The following is a 19614-nucleotide window of genomic DNA, read 5'->3' as shown; positions in this document are numbered from 1 at the left end:
AGCTGATTTGAACCACATTTAACAAAGCCATAGCTGTTTCCAAGACAATAAAGTGCCTAAAAAATGTATTAAAATAGGGAATGAGTAGAGAAGAGACCTTACCTGCTCCAAGCGCAGGGCTACAGTACGCATTCATAGTGTACTAGATCCAGAAAAGTGACATGGGAGCAGCCTTTATAAATGTCCAAAGTGGGGAGAAAGCCCTAATCAGAGCTTGTGAACTCTCAGACAAATCAGCCAGACACAATAAAAATCCCTAGAAAAGTGAACTTCCCCAATTCCAGGTCTGGTTGCTCCTACGCATGTTTGCTTCTTGGCCTTGAAGACCACACATCAAACATCTCCTAGGTTTCCCCAAGAAACTTTCTCAGAGAACTTCAAAGTCAAATGATAAGAAACAGCCTGGGCATTTTTAGAGAGAGATATACCTCCTGTTGGAAGGCCCCTGCTCCAAGGCAGAAACCCATGGTGTTCTCCTCGATTCCAGCACGTGCTGGGAGTCCATAACAACATGCAGGATTTAAGCATCGTGTAATAGTAAGTTCTGTCGGTAAGAGCTACCTGTTTATAGGTATGACTGAAGTAGCCAGACACTAGAAAATGGATCCAAACAAACCATAAGCGCCCTTTCCACCCAAGTTCCTGTCTTTCCTGTCCATCACTTCAGGCAGCAGGAGCTGCACATTGCTGCACCAGCGCAGTGCAGTCTGCCGGCAGTTTTCTGTGGCAGTACTAAACTCATTTTCCTTCCCATCCCTCTGCTCTTCCTCTCCTCATTCTGTTCTTACCATGTTCCCTCTTCTTTTTCAGTTATACCCCCTTTCTATCATTATCTCTTGATCCTGTTTTTCTGAACCTTAGCCATCTCTCTCTCTGCCTGTTCTGCGTATAGTCTCCTTTCCCTTCATTACTTTTTCCTTCAGCATCATTTTTCTATACAAAACACATTAAGCTGATAGCAGAGATGGCTTTACGTAGATGCAATTGCATCAGGCCCTGTGCTCAAAGAAGTCCTGCCAGGGCGCAAGGGACTCTGCAAGTCACAGGCCGCTGCAAGCTACACTTGCCTAACGCTAGGGCCTTACAGCCCCCTGCCTGCTCCCGCAAGTCCTTCTGCCTGCTGGAGATCCATGCTTCTCTTGCCAGCACTCAGGACGTTTTTGAAAGCCATTACTTGCTCCCATTAAATTAATGACAGAGCAATGTTAGGCTCTTAATGTTGAATTTCCATATAGTTCTTTGGTACCGGCAGACTTCTGATGCCCCCCAGATACCTTCCCTTGTTTAGCCTTAATCTGATTACATCCATTAATCCTTTTTTTTTTTTTTTTTTTTTTTGGCAAAGCAGACAAGATCAGACAGGCTGAGAGCTCTTTCCAGTTTGTTCTTGTCTAAGACAATCGCTTCCCTAGTTTGGATTTATATGGCAAACAGGATTATCAAAAAGGGACCATTTTTATTTCTGCAGTGGTCTGTGATATAACAGCAACAAAAATTACTGGAGTTTTAACCTGTAATGGTGCCTTTATTTTGTGCTTGTCCAGCCAGGCTCACCCTACTAGATAAAATTAATTTGAGCATTTGAGCATTCATGTCAATAATACTGTGAAAAGGAAGAGAAAAAACTAATTAAACTTCAGCTCCTGTACAAGCACTCTAAAGTAGATCTGTCTAAAAAATGAAGTTATTGAATTGATTGCATAATCCCAAAGAAAGAATATTGACAGTCTTTCATTCTGAAAGAATCTCAGTAGTCTATTAGTCCTTCTATTAGTCTCTATGTATGTGTGTCTGCAGCAAAATATATCTATAATCCAGATCTTATTAACCTGGGTGTCATTCAAGTCCTGCTGCTGTAGATAGAACTTCGACAGCTATAGGATGCAGATACAATCTCCTGAAATAATTTTGTAACAATGCCTTACATTCCTACGGCAACTTCTAAGGAAGTGTTGTGAAGCTTTTTGCAAGCATTTCATCAAAATATTTAATTAATGCTTTGGGGTAAGTCTTCCATGTACCTCTATGCTCACATTATCACAGCATTAAATTATCTTGCAGTCTTCTCACATGTATCACACCATGAGCATTTTGGGAAGAGAAATGAGCTGCAGAAAGACTAATAGGGTTTCTTAACTGTGTAGCTAACCTGAGTAAGCCTAGTCCAGGAGAAAGCATCCCTACAGCAAAGACTTACTGGCATTACTGTGTCGACATGGGTGCAGTGCTCAGCATTATCTCCATCTGGGGACATCTTTCCGGATCCTCTGGTACTTAGGAAAGCTGGGAGTCTGTCTCAGTCAGTGTTTTAGAGGAATGTGAAATGGGAAAACCCTGGAAATATTTTGTTTTTCTGCTGATTCCATAAAGTGCAGGTTCCAGATTCAATTCAAAGTGTAACACTACTCCTCCCACCCAATTAAGTTAGTCTGACATAAATCTTCCTCCAAGCTTAGTCAGAAGTTTGTGTACAGATGGGAAGAATGTGAGCTAGGTTAAAAAAACGGGATGAAAACTTCACAAGTGGTTTCTCCAGAGTCATACAGGGAATCTGTGGCAAAGGAGAGAACTAAAGGTAATCTAAGAACTAATCAGAATTTCTACTGTAATTCAGAAACTCATCTTTTGGGAAACTCATTATGTTTGTAGGCCAGGTATCATAGACAGTCACAGAGGTGTTACCAGCCACGAGTAATGTAAATACAATCAAATAATGTACCAGAAAAGGTATTCCACTAGAGAAAGAGGGCTTTCAATAGAAATCTCTGGGAAGATCTGCCCGATGGTTTGTGCACTGCTTGTCATACTTCTTTAACAAAGGACCTCCAACTATAGTGACTGCAAAAAAGGATACCAGGCAAACGGAGAACCAGAAGCTAAAAGAGCTTGGCTTTGTCAGCTGAGCAAAATGAAAACTAAGCAATGCTCTGATGGCAGGCTGTAAAAACATTGTCATGGAGGCAAGAGAGCTACATAAACTTAAAGACAGTGTTGGCACCAGGAAGCTGGGGAGATACTTGTTCAGTCAGGCTAGACATCAGGAGAAAGCTTCTAGCTACCCGAGTGTGAAGTTCTGGATAGCCCTTCTGAAAGGGCAGGGGGAAAAAGGCTTTTAGGACAAAGGTCAGTTTATGTAAAGGATTGCATGAGGTGCACTGGCAGGGAAGCAGACTCAGTGTTCCTAAGTTGCACACTAGTGTTGCGAAAACCAAGCATCTCTACTTTTCCGAGTCAGTAAGACTTGAGGCAGAATGAGAATGTGACCTGCCCAAATCTGGAAAACAAATGATACAACAAAAATTTGGAAAAGAGCCCAGATGTCCTCAGACTAGCCAGCATACCCACTTTCCAAGTCCAGGAGAGGTGTCAAAGGTTAAAGAAAAAGCCTGGGGTCATGGTCGCGGGAGTTTGCAGAAGTACCGAAGTGTTCACGTCAAGGAACTCAGTAGCACCAGGAAGAAAAGAAAATGATCTTTTCTGGATTTTAAGAGAGGAAGTCAGACTTTAAGGGATAGAAACAGCACAACTGCAGATCAGCAGTAGGTCAGGTTTGGGATGAATGCATAAGCTTTGTGCTTGTGAATGTGCTTTGAGGCAGACGATAAACATGAACAACTTGAAAATAAAGAACAAGAAAATCATAAGGAAGGAGAAAGAAATACTCATATAGCCCTGTCATAGAAGAAAACAATTCTTAAACTGTTAAATGGTATATTATATATATATACATAATTGTGATATATATAATTGATATCACTAAAGATCATTGAAAACAGATATATTCCTCTGTCCAATATAGCTAAATACAGTTCATATCCTAGCACCACACCTAGCCATTGGCCTGGCGTTCTGCGTATGCTTCTCCATAGGAAGAATATGGCTATAATCAGGATACTTGCCTGTACTGAGACCACACAGGACAAAAGTTTATTCTTTGCTATCATTTGTTTTTCTCTCAACAATCAATAATACTTTCACACAGAGGAGCTCCAGTACAAAATATTCGCCAGTCTCCCGGGCTGTGTTCCCAAAGACAGTTCCTCCAAAACCCCTCTTTGGAGAGCATGGCTCTCTGGAGGTCACTAGATGAACATACTATCACTTGTAAGCATGGTCCACCAGGAGGTATTATTTATGTTGTCCCAACAGGACCAATGCTTTCTCATTATCTCATCATGTGGTGAAATAATGCCACAGAACTGAATATAGTCTATAGGGTTTCTCTCATTTCCGTTTCACCGATTTTTGTGTTAAGAAGTGAAGGTTAAACAACAGTAGATCATTTTATTAATGCTCTGCATTAGATACTGCTTACTTAAGTCTCACAATGCACTTTCACTGTAGCAACGGATTACAGCTGCAATCCTTCAGATGAAGGAATCAAAATGCAAACCTGCCTAACTTTAGACTGGAAGCCAAAAACAGCATGAGAGCCCTGACTGACCGGCCCCCAAGGTCATGCCAAACCACTATATTAAGAGCAGCCAACCTTCCCAACCTCATACACTACGTACCAATTTCTTGGTATAGCTAAAAGCCATAAGATATGTAAAATGTAAATCAGAACCCCAGATGTGGCTGAGAAGGTGGGAGACGGCAAATCTTTTCTTGACATGTATCAAGGTCTGCAATGTCTGTGCTGCACCTTTACAAAAAGTAAAAAAGGCTACTACCTGGCTACCTTTAAGAAGGCCAGTGTTATCTCCCTAACTGATGAACATTTTACACCTGAACAATGAATGCTAAAAACATGGCAAGCCTTGATCCAAAAATACATGTTTATGTGACTGATCTTTAGAAATAGGGTGAGAAGAACTGGGTGTTCTGTAGAATCTATTAGTTTTCTTCCAGGGCTCAGCATATTCTTTCAGGCCCCATTCCTGCATACCTGATATGATTAAAAAAAGCCCCTCAAACCTCCAGCAACATCCTTCAACGGCATTGATTAGCAGGGTTAGATTGCATGCATACTCTGCTAATATTCTGCTACTTTAAATTAAAAAAGAAAAGGCACAAATAGGACTAGATCATTCTTAATTTGAAGATTTCCGATGTTTATCTGAATGTCCATTTAAGGATACATGCCTCTGTTTAGGGCTGTCAGTGCTCCAGCTGTGCACACATATGATCTGTGGGGAGCAGGGCAGAAGATGAGCTATCTATCAGCTGCTAGAAGTTTAGCCCCACAAAAGTGGGGCTAATCCAGTAAGCAAGTGTTATACTCCAATTTTGAGTTTCTCATAGGGACAGGAAAAAGTCTTAGAAAGTACTTAGAGTCAGGCAGAAGCACTTCATTGAATTTCTGTTTTAGCTTGAAAAGATGTTAAGAAAAGATTGGAGGAAACTGAAGTTTACAAGCTGAGTTAACAGTTTAAATACAGACTCAGAAAAAGCAACTTATTTTTCTTAAGCGTGCTATTGGCCTGTATTTCTTTTAGCTGGGAATTTTGTAGTGTTGCATGTTTAGTGATGAATAGCTTTCCATTACATTTTGGGAGACCCCTCTCCTCAGCAGTCCGGGCTCAGATTAGCAAACGGTGGTGCAGAGGAGTTAAAAGCTACATTAAAAGCCTGGCAGAGTGGAGCTGACATGGTAAAAGTTCTACTTTCAAATCACTTTCCCCCATGTGTTGGATTGCGGTTGCTCTCTTGCTGATATTATCCAAACACTCATGACCCTAACAGCTTGTGAAAATGATTTAAGTGTTTAAAAAAGGGTTAACCCCCCCCTGCAACTCACAAACCCAAGTGATTTAAATAACCTATTGTCCATAAAACCTGATCACTACAAATCTTGTTTTTGGTGATGATGGGAAATGAAAAAAAAAAAAAAAAAAGGAAGATAATTGAAATTCTCATAGCACCACTATGCTATTATCAGACAGAAAGGAAAAGGAAGGAAAAAGGAAAGCTATCCTTAGGTTTTTATTAGAAACACAATGTGAGAAGAAAATAGTTCAAACCATAATGTGCCTGTTACATCCTGGTTAGTTCTAAGCTCTCCCAAGCTAAGGATATGATAAGATTTTTAACAATGATATTAGTTACTGCATGTTCTGTGCAATCAAATTTAAAGACAGACCACAACAGGCACTGAAAAAAACAGTTATACCCTTAACCACCTGACTAGCTAATTGTTTAGCTGCTTTAATTTGCTCAGGCTTTTCCCCTTAAACTATATATGTGGATTGATTACATAGCAGTTTTCAAACAAGCCACTCAAAGGGTGAGGAGGCACTAAATACACACAGATAAATTTTCCACCCCACAGCTGAGCTGCTTCCTATTAGGTAAAGCTTCTTTCTGAAAGGGTGGTTTGTAAGTATCTTTTTTTGTCAGCACTGAATATACTAACTCCAGCTGGAAAATGAATTATTTTTCTTTTTCTTCCGAGGCATTTAGTGAATAAAAGTTTGGTAGCCCTGTGTTTGTGTTTACAGGCAGCATGGGGCTTTTTAACCCATACTTTATTAAATAGAAAGCAGCATACCTACAGCTGTTTCTGTTCTGCAGTGTTATTTCTTTAATTTAGAAAACAAGTAAGTAGCTCGGGGGGGGGGCAAGGCTGTCTGTTTACAGATTCATATATTCAGTTATGAATTTAATATATGAACTCTCCAGTGTACCCAATGGGTGCCTACAGAATATGATTTCTCATAGAGTAGGATAAAGGATTAAGTATCTTTAGATTAACAATTACATTGGCTCTCCTTAAAAATGGATGTGCCAAATTTTAACTTTCTCTAGTTACCTTAGTTCTGGAGTCCCTGGTACTCATAGCACTTAGGTGTTAAAACTCCTTCCGTTCTAGCCTGGATCAGACTTTACCAGGGAGATATACGTGAGAATGGTAATGTCGATAGCAGCAAGCTTGGCATGAAAGATTTTCCGCTAACTCATGCTATATTGTTGGCTACTTGTTCCCAGTTGACCTGGCAAGTGCCTCATTTTCCTGTGTAAGAAAATCCCCACAATATTTAAAATCTCAACAGTAGCTTGTGCCTCTTTCTACTGTGATAGTCTGCTCTGACCTTCCTGCCTCTGCCTGTAGGTGAAATGCTGTTTTGGGGTCTAGAAAGAAATGTGCATTTCCAGGACAGAACTGGGTGGATGTTCACCAATTCTGCTCATTGTTGCTCCATTAACATTTCAAGGCTCTTGAATCCTGCACTGCCTTATGCTAACCCAAATTGTGGGTAATGAGTCTCCTAGGGACCTAGAAAGGGCAGCAAAGGGGGTTATAAAGCGTGAGGAAAGTAGCTGGGGTTTTTCTTTAGTGTCTGCTACTTGAATGCCTGCGGGTTACAGAGGCTGAAGCAAGCTGCGCTCTCAGACGCTGGAGGAGCCCCATGCTGATGCCAGAAACGGAGCCGGACGGGGGAGAAGGCGGTGCGCTGGGGTTTCAGCAGGCCGGGGAGCTGCTGGTGCCAGGCCCTCGCCGTGCGCTCCGTTCGGCTGCTTTGGGCTCTGCGGAAGAGGCTTCCCGTGTTGCTGCAGCACCTGTACGGAAAGGTAGAAGATATTGGGCCTGCTACAAAGCTTTCATCTGTGTCTTTCTCTAAGCTACTTGTAAGGTACTACAAGGTGGTAGGTGCTAGAGTACCTGAGGTGCACAATCTCCCTAGATGTTTATTCTATAACTGAAGCTTCCTTTTGGGCTGTTCATGTTGGGAGATTACTCCTCTGCTCTCCCCTGCAGAAATAAGCATGCTAAAATAGGCTTTTCCTGGTGAAAAGCGTTCCACTTTGATTACGTAGCCGTGAAGGGGACCCGCTCTCTCCTCACGCAGCCCCTCGCCGTGTGGCTGGGCCCTTGGGGCCCTGCTGCCGAGACACGGGGCCGGCCTGTTCCCCGCCGCCTTCCAGCAGCGACCACAGCGGGCGGCACCGGGGCGGCCTCGCCCGGGCACCGCGTTCCGCCTGACGGAGGGCCGGGGCTCCGACCCGGCGCAGGCCGCGGAGGGGGGCGGGGCCGCGGCGCCTCGCCCTGAGGTGCCTCAGGGTGGCAACTGCGCCCGCCAGCGGCCCCGCCCGCGCGGAAGGGGCGGACGGGGGGGCCAGCCGGGCGCGGAGGGGCGCGGGGCGGGGCGGGGCTGCGCGGTGCCTGCGGCCCGCCCCGCGGCCGCGCCTCGCCTCCCGCCACGCCGCCGCAGCCCGCCGGGTAAGAGCGGCGCCGCCGCTGCCTAGGCCGTGCCGCAGCCGCGGCCTCGCGTAGCGAGCGGGCGGGGGGGAGGCGGCGGCAGCGGCCGCGGGGAGCGGGGCCGTGCGGCGGGCGCGGGAGGCGCGGCCTCGGCGGCATGGGGCGGGGGGACGGGGCTGCGTGTGCTGGGGCCGCGCCGGAGAGCGGCGCGGGGGCTGTGAGAAGCGAGGCTGCCGCTGCCGTGTGCTTTGGGCGCTTGTTCGGGCTTTGCGGGCACGAGCCCTTGCGAAAAGGCCGTGCTTCCAGCTGGCGTTCAGCAAGGGTGTAAAACAGCTGGGGCGCGGTGCCTGCCTGTGCGCGGAGGGCTGCGCAACCTCCATCCCCCCCGTCACGCGCTGCGCGGAAGGACTGCGCTCAAGGCAAAACATGGCCTCCTAAGGGAGAGTGAAACTAGCTGATTTCTGCCTTCGTCCAAAGGCAGAGTGGGAAAACGAAAGTTCAAGTTCCACAGGTCTCGTCTGAAACCTCGCCCATACGTGCTTAACTGCACGCTTCCCGTCAGTGGGCTGGTTACGGCGGGAAGAGAGAGCCGCAGTTGTGGGACTGTGGCCTTAGATGATACTTACGTGAAGGGAAGATTAAAATAGTTTAGGTTGGCCATTCCTTGTTCTGTTTGCCTCCATAGATTTCTTAGCACTTTTAATTTATCTTTTTTATTTCTCTTTTTTGCAATAAACTGTTTCATAACAGCTTAAACGCTTACATTTTGCTTCTGAGGAAACGATGCTTTTGAGAAGGTTAGGAAATTCTTTAGCAGATCATTTTATCTCCTGTGGTCATTTTAATTACATAATGTTGCTTAAATGAAAAATCTGCCTTTTGAAAATCTAAGTTTGTGACCGTCTCACCAGTGAACCAAAATTTTCCCTTGCGTGCTCTGTGCTGCGTACTGGAGCAGATGGCAGCAGACTTGATAGCTTTGTGCAGCATATACTTGCGTTAGCCTCTCCTTATATCCATTCAGGGCACAACTCTTCCCACTCCTTTCTTAGTTATCGAGTATGAGTTAGAATTGACCATAAATATCCAAGAAAACCTTTGCTTGGTTCAGTTTCCCTACTGCTTTTCCAGTAGGGAAAACCAGGTGTAGGGATTTGAAGTGGCCTAGCCAAAACTAGTCATAAAGTTGAGAAGAAAAAAAGATTTTTATCCCTCTGTTAAACCCCTCACTAGGGAATCTTCAACTAAATGGCTGTAGTTGGGGTGGGTAAGGAGGGAGCTCCCATAATGTCCCACTCAGTTTGGTGGAAGGGCTATGAATATTAGCTATTGTGAGCTAAGAGGAAATAGAGGGAACAACTGTGTTGTCTCTGAAAAGCTGCCTTTGCTTGTTCCCCCGCTCCCCATGCCTTGGTACTCTTGAATAAATACTGCCATAATCCCTTGAAAAGATATGTGGCTGACTTGGTTAACTTGTGTAGCGTGGGACATGTTCTTCTGTTTTGTGACTGAGGGAGAGATGTTAATTCATAAGTGTTTGGATGTGTGTAATAAGTGGAGTATTCATTCAGTTAAGAGTCAGACTCTTTCTCCGTTCTCTATGAAAGTAGCACAAAGGGTAACTGTGGACCTCTGAACCTCTTGATTTCCAAATAGCCTTATTCAAGTGATTTATTTTATTGTTCGCATTAGTTGATGATTCTGTGAAGCATCTTTCTCTCTCCTTCTGAAATATAAAGGTTAAGGAGGAGAAATATATATATATATATATATATATATATATATATATATATATATATATATATATATATATATATATATATATATATATATATATATATATATATATATATATATATATATATATAATATATATATATATATATTTAATTTTGCCTATTTATATATCTATTTAGAATTGTAACAACAGTATTTCTTCTCTCCTGCTGTCCTCTAGGTTGTGAATCAATCCAAGAATGAACAAATGTAAGAAGCCTTATATTGACCAGACTCCAAAACTTGAAAAGTTCACCCCTGATATTCTTGCTGAAATTGAGAAGCTCTTTGCAAAGAAGTTTTCTTACACTAAGCCTGCAAATAATGAATGGCAGCTACCAGATCCCAGTGATGCTTTTACCTGTGATCACAAGGAATTCAACTCGCTTCTTGCTCTGAAAGATTCAATGAATGAAGTCAAGAATCAGCTGAGTGATAAGAACCTGGACGAATGGCATCAGCACACCTCATTTACCAATAAAGCAGGGAAAATAATTCCTCATGTGAAGAAATCTGTGAATGCTGAGCTGTGTACCCAGGCTTGGTGCAAGTTTCACGAGATAGTGTGCAGCTTCCCTCTTCTCCCTGAAGAAGCTCTTCAGGATGGAGAACTGAATTCTGTCCACCTCTGCGAAGCACCTGGAGCTTTTATAGCCAGTCTCAATCATTACCTGAAATCCCATCACATCTCTTGTGATTGGAATTGGGTAGCTAATACTCTAAACCCATATCATGAAGCAAATGACACCCTTGTGATGATTATGGATGACCGTCTTATTGCAAATACCTTGCCTTGGTGGTACTTTGGCCCAGATAACACTGGTGATGTGATGACATTGAATCATCTAACAGGACTTCAGCACTTCATAAACAATATGGCCACAGTTCACTTGGTAACTGCTGATGGCAGTTTTGATTGCCAGGGAAATCCAGGCGAACAGGAAGCTCTTGTTTCACCCCTGCTCTACTGTGAAACAGTCACTGCTTTAATGATCCTGAGCACTGGAGGATCCTTTGTTTTGAAGATGTTCACGTTGTTTGAACACTGTTCTGCCAATCTGCTCTTTCTCCTAAACTGTTGTTTTGAGGAGGTCCACGTCTTTAAGCCAGCCACTAGCAAAGCTGGAAACTCGGAGGCCTATGTGATTTGTCTTCATTATTTGGGCAGAGAGAGCATTCACCTCCTGCTTTCTAAGATGATACAGAACTTTGGAACAGAAATTGTCAACAAAGCACTTTTTCCCCAGCATATGATACCAGAATCTTTTCTTAAGATACATGAGGAATGTTGCACGTTCTTCCACAAGTGTCAAGTAGAGACTATCTCTGAGAACATCCGACTCTTTAAGTGTATGGAAGAAGCAGAGCAGACAAAACTGAACAGCTTAAGAGATTGTGCAATAGAGTTCTTTATGCAAAGATATTGCATGAAACCTATTGCCCGAAAGAACTGGCTGGTGAAGAAAACTCAGGCTGGCTGCAGCATGAATGCAAAATGGTTTGGGCAAAGGAACAAATACTTTAGTACGTACAATGAAAGGAAGATGCTGGAAACCCTTACGTGGAATGATAAAATGGCAAAGGGCTATTTTAATCACTGGGCTGAAGAGCACAGCTTAAATAATGCCGGTAAAATGTGCATTTTGGAAGGATCGTCTTCTAACCTTGAATGTAGCTTGTGGTACATTTTGGAAGGAAAGAGACTACCAATGGTAAAATGTTCTCCATTTTGTGATGGTCAAGTCTTAAAAAATCTTAATGAAGCTATGAAAGAATGGGTAGGGGGCAGGCTGAAAAGCAGACAAATGCTGCAGCCTTGTCCCTCTTGTGAGGTTCTTTCTGGGGAACTGATACTGGCAGAACTGTCCAGTCTTACCAGGTGTCACCAGGAGGTCCCGAATGCAAGTTGTAGTGACCAGTTCAAGTGCCTTGTGGTGGACTTTCCATCCCTTTGTGATACTGAAAGCCAACCCAATATGGAAATAAAGCTCCTAGACTTTGCCCCACTGCTGACATTTAGCTTCTCTTTGTTTTATGATGGAGAACCAAAATACCAGCAGCAGCTTTTGGAGTGTGTTCTGCATTCGTTGAATCAACTTAAAATAGGAGATGCATTGATTCTGCCTATTCTTTCTTGTTTTACACGCTTCACAGCTGGCCTCATCTTTATACTGCATTGCTGTTTCAGATGCATCACATTTGCTTGTCCGACTTCCCACGAGCCGCTGAAGACCTGTGCTGTTTTGCTGTGCATTGGTTACCAGGGTCTCCCAAATCCAGTTGCTGAATATCTGCACCACCTGAATAAACTAGTGAGCTCCTTGCTAGCCTCGGACTCTCCCCAGCAGGTTTTGCAGTTCGTGCCACCGGAGGCTCTCCTCCAGGGCAAACTGTTGGAGTTCTTGTGGGATTTGAACACAGTCATTGCAAAGAGGCAACTCCACTTGATCGTGCAAGCTGAGCAGCAGCAGATGACTAGCGATTCATTCTAAAACAGTTCTAGAACGGAGCAAGTTCCTGCTCTTAGAGCTTGTTTCACAGGCGGGTAGAAGTTGTAGAAACACTACTGTGTGGCTGTCATGTCACTGTAAAACCTTGGTGTGGCATTCGTAGTGTTGGGATGCCATTTTGAGCTGCCAGGGTTTGTGGAAGCCATAACGCTGTGTTTGGGCCAAAACGCTTGGCAGCGTGCAAGTCTGATGCAAGGCATAGGGGGGGAAAAGTGTCTTGTGAGCAAGCAGTTGGCTCACAAATGTTAGGTTAAAAGTGACTGCCTTTAAGCAGTAGCAGAAGAGTCCAAGGAAAGATGCTCTTTGGTTTTAATTTTGTGTATTCTGTATGATTTTTGATAAGTCATTTTGTGGCTGTGTCCCCCTCCCCCATCCCAAATCAATGAATGGGCAATTATAGCTTTATTCTTAAATGGTTTATGGGATCTTTCTTAAATTGTCTTGAGACACCTGAGTGAAAGGGAGGCTCGCATCTGCCTAGTGGTAGCGGCTATTAATGAGGATGTGCAAATGTTTTTCAGATTAGAAACATGATCATGTACAGATTTGTCTACCAAAAATGCTTTGGGGAGGAGCGCTGAAGGAGCATAAGCTGAAAAAATACATGAGACTTTCTTTAGAAAATTATGATTAAGGTTTAATTTGGTTCCCCTTAGAGATAAAAATGAGGAAATCAGTAACTGATGCCGTTCCTTTAAGAGAATCAAGTTTTATTTTTCATATTGCTTATGTAGGAGCTAAATTTTGAGACCCAACTTGTGTGTATTAACACTTAGTTTTAAGTTTGTAGTTTACGTGGGAAAACCTGCTCAGAGGGAGAAATGGCACTTAAAGGAAAAACGACTTTACTGTTGATGTGTGCAAGATCTCTCGGAAAAAGGTTGAAAGAGTGCAGTTAGTAAGAAGGAAAATAGTCTCCTGATTAATTACCAGTCACCTTCTGGAAGCACTTCTAATTATATAAATGTAGGAGCTTGAAGGATAATTGATTACTGGTAAGGTCTAAAAGCACTGCTGAAAAACTGTTTTGTCTGGAGGTGCTGCGCGTTTAATAGGCTTTTTTGCCACGTTGATGGGGGCAGAATTTAATGCATTCAACAGTTCGTTTTTTATTTAAGAATTTGATAGGTGAGTGAGCTTGTGGCTCAAGTCTGACTAATTCATAACGTTTTCTAAAGATCTTGCTTTTTACAGTTGCGTGTAAATAGAAGCAGAGAAATCTGCCCAACAAAAGCTTCTGGGACTGGTCATTGTCCATTTTAATTTATTTAGATTAGCCTACTTTTTTTGCTGGGAGCTGAGTCATGTGTCCTCCTGATCAGGAAGACTGATACTAGGCAGTAATAGCTTCTTCTGTATGTTGTTTTTTGAACCTCTAAACTCAAGAGTGCAAGCAGGGCCACAGAGGAGTTTCACTGAGGAATAAAAAAGAAACAGTGATCACTAAAATAGGAAGAATGGATGACAGGACAGTATCAAAGACCACCTGTAAGAGCTGCCTTTTCACGAAGCAGAAAGCATGATAAAGGTATTGTCCACTAAAGGCACCCTCACCTCTTTGCCTCTGTTTCAGAGGTGATTAATGTTTCTGAAACTCCTGCTGAGCTGAAGCTTTTTAAAAGACTTCTCTTAAAGCAGAGGTAATGATACATTATGTGTGTGGAGGAGTTAGGACTGTGTATTTCAAAATCTGCTAGACTGTCATAATCCCTCAGCCAGGGGAGAAACATGGTCCCTCTGGTCAGGAGGTACAAAAAAAAAAATATGCACATGCTCCTGTGAAAAGCCAGATCCCTAAAAATGAAGGGAATTGGTGTGGTGGGGATCCTGATGCCCAGTTTGCTTTGAAGTCTTTTTTTTTTTTTTTTTGTTCCTTTCCAGATGTTGGGAGATGACAGAAAAAATCCTTTGACAGCAGCTGCCTCTCCTGTTAAAAAGGAAGGATGTGGTTTGGATAATCTTTTTTTTTCTTTTTCTTTTTGGTTTAGTTCTCAGCGGCAGGAGTTCCAAAGTTAGGAATGCTACTAGTCCTTTTAGTTGTGAAAATCCTGCATTATTGTAGCTGTCTTTCAACCAAAGATTTCTTCAAGGGAAAAAAACACTTGAGAATTTCAGTTGTGATTTTTGGAATATGTAAGAATGCAAGGGAAGAATGCATAAACTTTTTTGGAGAGGGTCTGATGGCATCTGCTTTTGTTGATGCTGTCAGTTTATTTGAACAATTTTTATTTGATTTGGGATGAGACCTGATTACATCTCTCAGGATCCTGGTTGTTTTTAACTAATTTTTTTTCTTTTAAAAACCTGTTTGAAGATGTAGTGAATACTGGCTTTCATATTTAGGATCGTCAAGTTTCACGCAGGGAAAGGGCCAGGGGGAAAAAAATAAATTGGTTATGATGTGATCAAGAAATATGCAAATTTGAGGTAAATTTAATTTGTGCAGTGACCATGCTGTTCCATGTTTCCAATGAAGAATTGGTATCTAGGCCCTCTGATGGCTACGAGCTCCATTGTTTTTCTGGAGCTTTTTGGATCTTTTGTTCTAAGCCAGCATAATATTTTGGAATAAGTAGTCACATGAGGGTTAAATTGGGTTCTCCACTAAGTGAAAGTACTGATTTTTAGTTAAGTACGTTAACGTTTAGAGATGTGCCACTTACCTTTACTGATTTTTGTATTTTATTTAGGTGCACTTGGATGTGCACAGCTTGTAATGTGTTTGCCACTGGTTTTTCAATTTAATTTCTACAAGGCATGATGAGATTTGTAGTATGAAATCCAGTAGTCTGTAAAATGGTACTAATTTGTGTCTATTCATCTTAATTTAAGCTGTTTCTATCAAATTACCGGTTATAAAAAATATATGTATAGTTAGTAGAATTATTGTCTATTAGAAAAACAATTTGTTACTTAAGGGAAGGGCTTGATATTGGACAGCTGGAAAAAGGGGAAAAAAACCCCATGATTTCTGGCCATTTAGCTGGTTAAATTAGGATGGGGAATACCTTTGAATCCTTGATTCACTGGAAGCGAAGGTGGACCAGTAAGCTGTAGCCTCAGATCCTTGTAATGTCCTGTCACCCTTCCTAAAATCTGTCTTTTGACATCTTACTATTTATTTTATAGGTGATTTACAGCATGTTAATTCTTAAGGGTGAAGAGGAGGAAGTCCTATACAATATATCTTGTTTTTTGGTGGAACTAAATTATTTTGTTTATCAGTACTAGTTGTCCCCATTTCTCGCTTTGAACAAGAGCCTTCCAAGTTTCTGCTTGTGTTCTTTGAAAATCTTTTTTTAAGCAATTAGTGAGTGAAAGCAGGAAAATTGGTTGTATGTGGTGTTTTTTTTGTTTTTTTTTTTTTTTCCCCCCAAAGTCTGGCAATGGTTTCTGTCTCATTCTTGCAACTACTTCTGGAAGTGCCGTACTGATGTCCTTAGCCTCAGTTCTTTGTGCGTTTAATTCAGGTGACACAAAGATCATAGGGAGTTACCTGTTTATGCCAGAAATGCTTTCAGCCCGTGGCTGTTCATCAGTTACTCATTAGGCAATAATTTGAATTGCCATCAAGCCCTTGTATGTGACTCCTTTTGATTCCAGAACTGATTCCAGTCTTAGCAGAGAAATTTGCTGTAAGAATTAGCAGATGGCTGCAGACACTTCTGCTTGCAACAAGCAGAACCTTTTAAGTAGCATTTAAGTGCAGGAAACTCTTCCCCGCTCAGTAGAGGCTAATTTAACTTGCTGTTGACTGGGTTTGCTAGCCTTTCCTTGCTAAAACAGCTGGAAAAAAAAAAAAAGGCATAACCATCTGAGCAAATGCAGTTGTGTGCTGCCTTTCCTGTACTCATGGGTATGTCCATGTTTATGCTTGTGGAAACCCCCAGGATTGTACAGTCGTGAAGGGTTTGTTTTATAACTAATCAATGTATGCTTTTGTTTTGAAGGATGTATGTATTTGTGCAAGTATGTTAAGGAATGTTGGATTACATGGCTGTTGTGTCTTTTCATTTGATCTGCAAATGAGTGTTAAAAGACCTTTTTAAAAGAAAGGAAAAAATGATTTATATGGGGAAAATAAAGTATTTTATTTTAGGTTGTGTTACTTTAAGTGTCTGTCTATCCAAACATGGAACACAATAATGGAGTACAATTGGGGAGAAGTTTGGGGAGGCATCAGAAGCACTGGGAAAGGAAACTTTGAAGCTTTCAGTATTTTATCTGAGCAACAACTTCCTCATCCTGCCAACTGGATCCATCCTAACCTATGAAGGATGCAGGGGTATTTGAGTGGCCTGCTTAGTGGAGGGTGTTTGGTACTAATTTTCTTTAACTGTCTTTACCTTTGCAGTTTACGACTTCAGAGCAAGGCTTCAGGTGTGAGCATGGTCAAAGCAAGGTGTAGGAGGCCTTTTTGGAGTTCCCTTGGCCTTATTTCCAAGACTTACAATGTGTCTCCTTGTGCGGTTACTATAATTACTTCAAAAGCAAGGACTGTGTCTTAAGGATCTTCAGTTTCTCCTGGCTATAACAGACCATCTGGTATGAGAAGCCCATTATATAGTATACTTCTGTCAGCAGAATTTCTTAATCCTTTTCCATATGTTTCTTGTTCTCTTGCCTTCACTGAACTGTATTATTAAAAAAGTAGCTGCGTGCCTTATTTTGCAGGGTCAGTTCTGCCATACTAACAAGAGTTCCAACAGATTTTCTTTGGCTTGGCTATCAGATTTGTTCTGGGACTGCTTGCTAACTAGTTCTTACTGAAATCATTAATGCTAATGTTTTTTATTGCCTTTCTGCTCTGGAAGTGAAGGAAAACCCCATATTAGGGAGCTGGGGAAGATCGTCCTGTGTCCTAGAGGTATGATGTGATATAAGAATTGTATACTCTTCTGATGCCTTAATTTTCTTAGAGCCAGTTGGTATTTGTTGGGGAGATTTCTTAAACCAGAAGTGGCAGGGCAGTGTCCTCTCACTTGACTTTAATGAAACTCCAGGCAGTAAACATTGACCATTAACCTCAAAATGCACTTGGGATTGCGAGGAGTTTTGAAATGGGGGACTGGATTGGAAGAACCCATTAGAAGGACTGCCAAGTCAAACTTGGTCAAAACATTGTTGAATGTGTTTTTACTGCATTATAGGTAAATGTAAATGCTGAGAATTGTCTTCAAACCACTAAGCAGTGTTCAAATATTTGCATTCCCAACATTACCATATAAAAACAGTGCCTGAAAACATAAAACGGCAGACTGGAAACTAAGGGGAAAAACTGCCTTCCTTTTCATTACAAACTTTAAAATTGCCTAGGTGACTTCTTTAGTCCTTAAAGTCACTTTATATTCCACATTGATTATAAATCCTATTTGAATTTTGATAGATCTTAATATGCTAGCATGCCTGCCGGGTTATACAAGAGTTTAAATGGTGTGAAAAGCTAAGCCAAATCACTGACCATAGAGCAAATCAACTCTTTCCCTAACTGAGCGGAGTTATTTAGCAAATACTTTTACTGTGTTGTATTAGGCTCTTGGTGTCTGCAAGGGAAACTGAGGAAATGGAACTTTTCCTGTAATACAGCTCCTCATACTTGAAGGCAATTAGTGCATCTCAGTTAGTGGCCACTTCTATTAATATTCTTCCTCCGTAGGAAACTTGCATGCATTTATTAAAGTGCATCTTCAGAGCGCATTATTAAATGAAGATGACTGTCACTTGTTAAACTGATTTATCTGAATTGGGTGATAGCAGAGAGAAGTGAATCAATATTCAAATCTTATTTGTTGCTAAAGCCAGAGATTGTTATCTGTATAGCTAAAGAATATAAATGGGTGAATGCTGCCTTGTATAAATGAAAGCTTATGGTGAGGTACCCCTAGGTCCTTTGCTGTCATGTACCTGTGTCTCAAAACAATGACCCAGTAGCGAGTCGGTAATGAAACCTCAATTAGACTGAAGAGTGAAGGGACTAAGGTGGCGAGGTGCCTTAATTTAAGTCTCCAGAGAATTAAGATGATTAAATACTGTCTTTATAATCAGTTGACTGCCCCACGTTGATGACAGAGCACTTCATAGCTCTTGAGTCGAAATGTAATAAAGTCTGTCTTGGGGTCACAGTTAGACTGAACTCCAAGGTGGCTGCTGAATATCTCCATGTTCGCTTGGACAGCGATGCTCTTTGACAGTGACAGCATTCAGCAGGGAAGCATGGGTCTGGTGTAGGACTGCTGCCGATGGGGACATCTGAATTGCGGGAGCGGTTTGAGAAGTGGGACTCCCTGCTTTCCTTACTGCAGCAACGCTGGTATGCCCAGCTCTGCTAGCTTGAGTAAGCCACGCTGCGAGCCAGGCAGATGGTTTTTAAAGCCCTGTATGGAGAAGGTCAGTAGTACAGGGTGCATTTGGGGCTAGTTTGCTTTAGGACTGGGGCTACCTTTAGGTTTCCTGGCCAGTCGCAGTGGTGCTGATCAGTTGCGGAGGCTTGCTGTCACCTAAAACACATTAGCAGCCACATATCTCTTAGAACTGGCATTGAATGAATATTAGCATGAACTAAAAGGGACTTGGATCCAACTAAGGTCTTCTGAGGAAGGAGAGCTATATTCTTGGCTAGATCAAAACCTTGCCTCTGTTCTGTGAGACTGCTGAATAGCCTAGTCTTCAGCTATTGGAGCTTGCACTTTGTATGGAAATACCCAAAGTGGGCTTGGTGTTTAATAACTGTCAGTTTCGTGGCCTTAACTATAAATCACAATGTAATTGATTTCAGGGTGTTAATGAAATGTAGATTTATAGAGAAGTAGTTATGCCTAGGATGCACAGTTAATAGCACTGGAGCTGGATAAAACCTAAATAAGCTCTGTGCTTCCATTATGAAGCAGGGTAATATAAGCCCATGAGTTTATATTCATATAAATGGCTCTTAATTACTTCACTAGTTTTGTGGAAGTTCATGAGCCTTTGTACTCAAATTCAGTTTTACAGATTTGGAAGCCTGTTCAAAGCTCTGGATATTCTCCAACTCTCAGTTCCCGCACCTTCCATATGGAGTGAGTGTCCTTCCTGTAAGAAAACTGAGGCTAAAGACCAGATCCTAATTTTACTTGGGCAGACTTCTGTGGGGGTCTGAATAGAATCGTGTCCAAGTGTGGAATTACTCTGATTTGTTTCTCTGGGGATTGC

General features: G+C 42.1%; 1 protein-coding gene across 1 annotated transcript; it reads left to right on the top strand.

Annotated features, from left to right (window-relative positions):
- The first annotated feature begins 7958 nt into the window (after positions 1-7958).
- On the top strand, positions 7959-16524 carry CMTR2 (cap methyltransferase 2). Its single transcript, XM_064519436.1, has 2 exons — positions 7959-8161; positions 10098-16524. The coding sequence occupies exon 2, from the start codon at positions 10117-10119 to the stop codon at positions 12406-12408; it is 2292 nt and encodes a 763-aa protein (XP_064375506.1). The 5' UTR covers positions 7959-8161; positions 10098-10116; the 3' UTR covers positions 12409-16524.
- Positions 16525-19614: the final 3090 nt, after the last annotated feature.

This window comes from Dromaius novaehollandiae, chromosome 13 (assembly GCF_036370855.1).
Source record: "Dromaius novaehollandiae isolate bDroNov1 chromosome 13, bDroNov1.hap1, whole genome shotgun sequence".
Taxonomy (NCBI): domain Eukaryota; kingdom Metazoa; phylum Chordata; class Aves; order Casuariiformes; family Dromaiidae; genus Dromaius; species Dromaius novaehollandiae.
This window is presented reverse-complemented; position numbering and strand designations above follow the sequence as displayed.

What these genes read in the sequence shown, in the direction of transcription:
- CMTR2 (XM_064519436.1), top strand. Translation starts at nt 10,117, where the DNA reads ATGAACAAATGTAAGAAGCCTTATATTGACCAGACTCCAAAACTTGAA.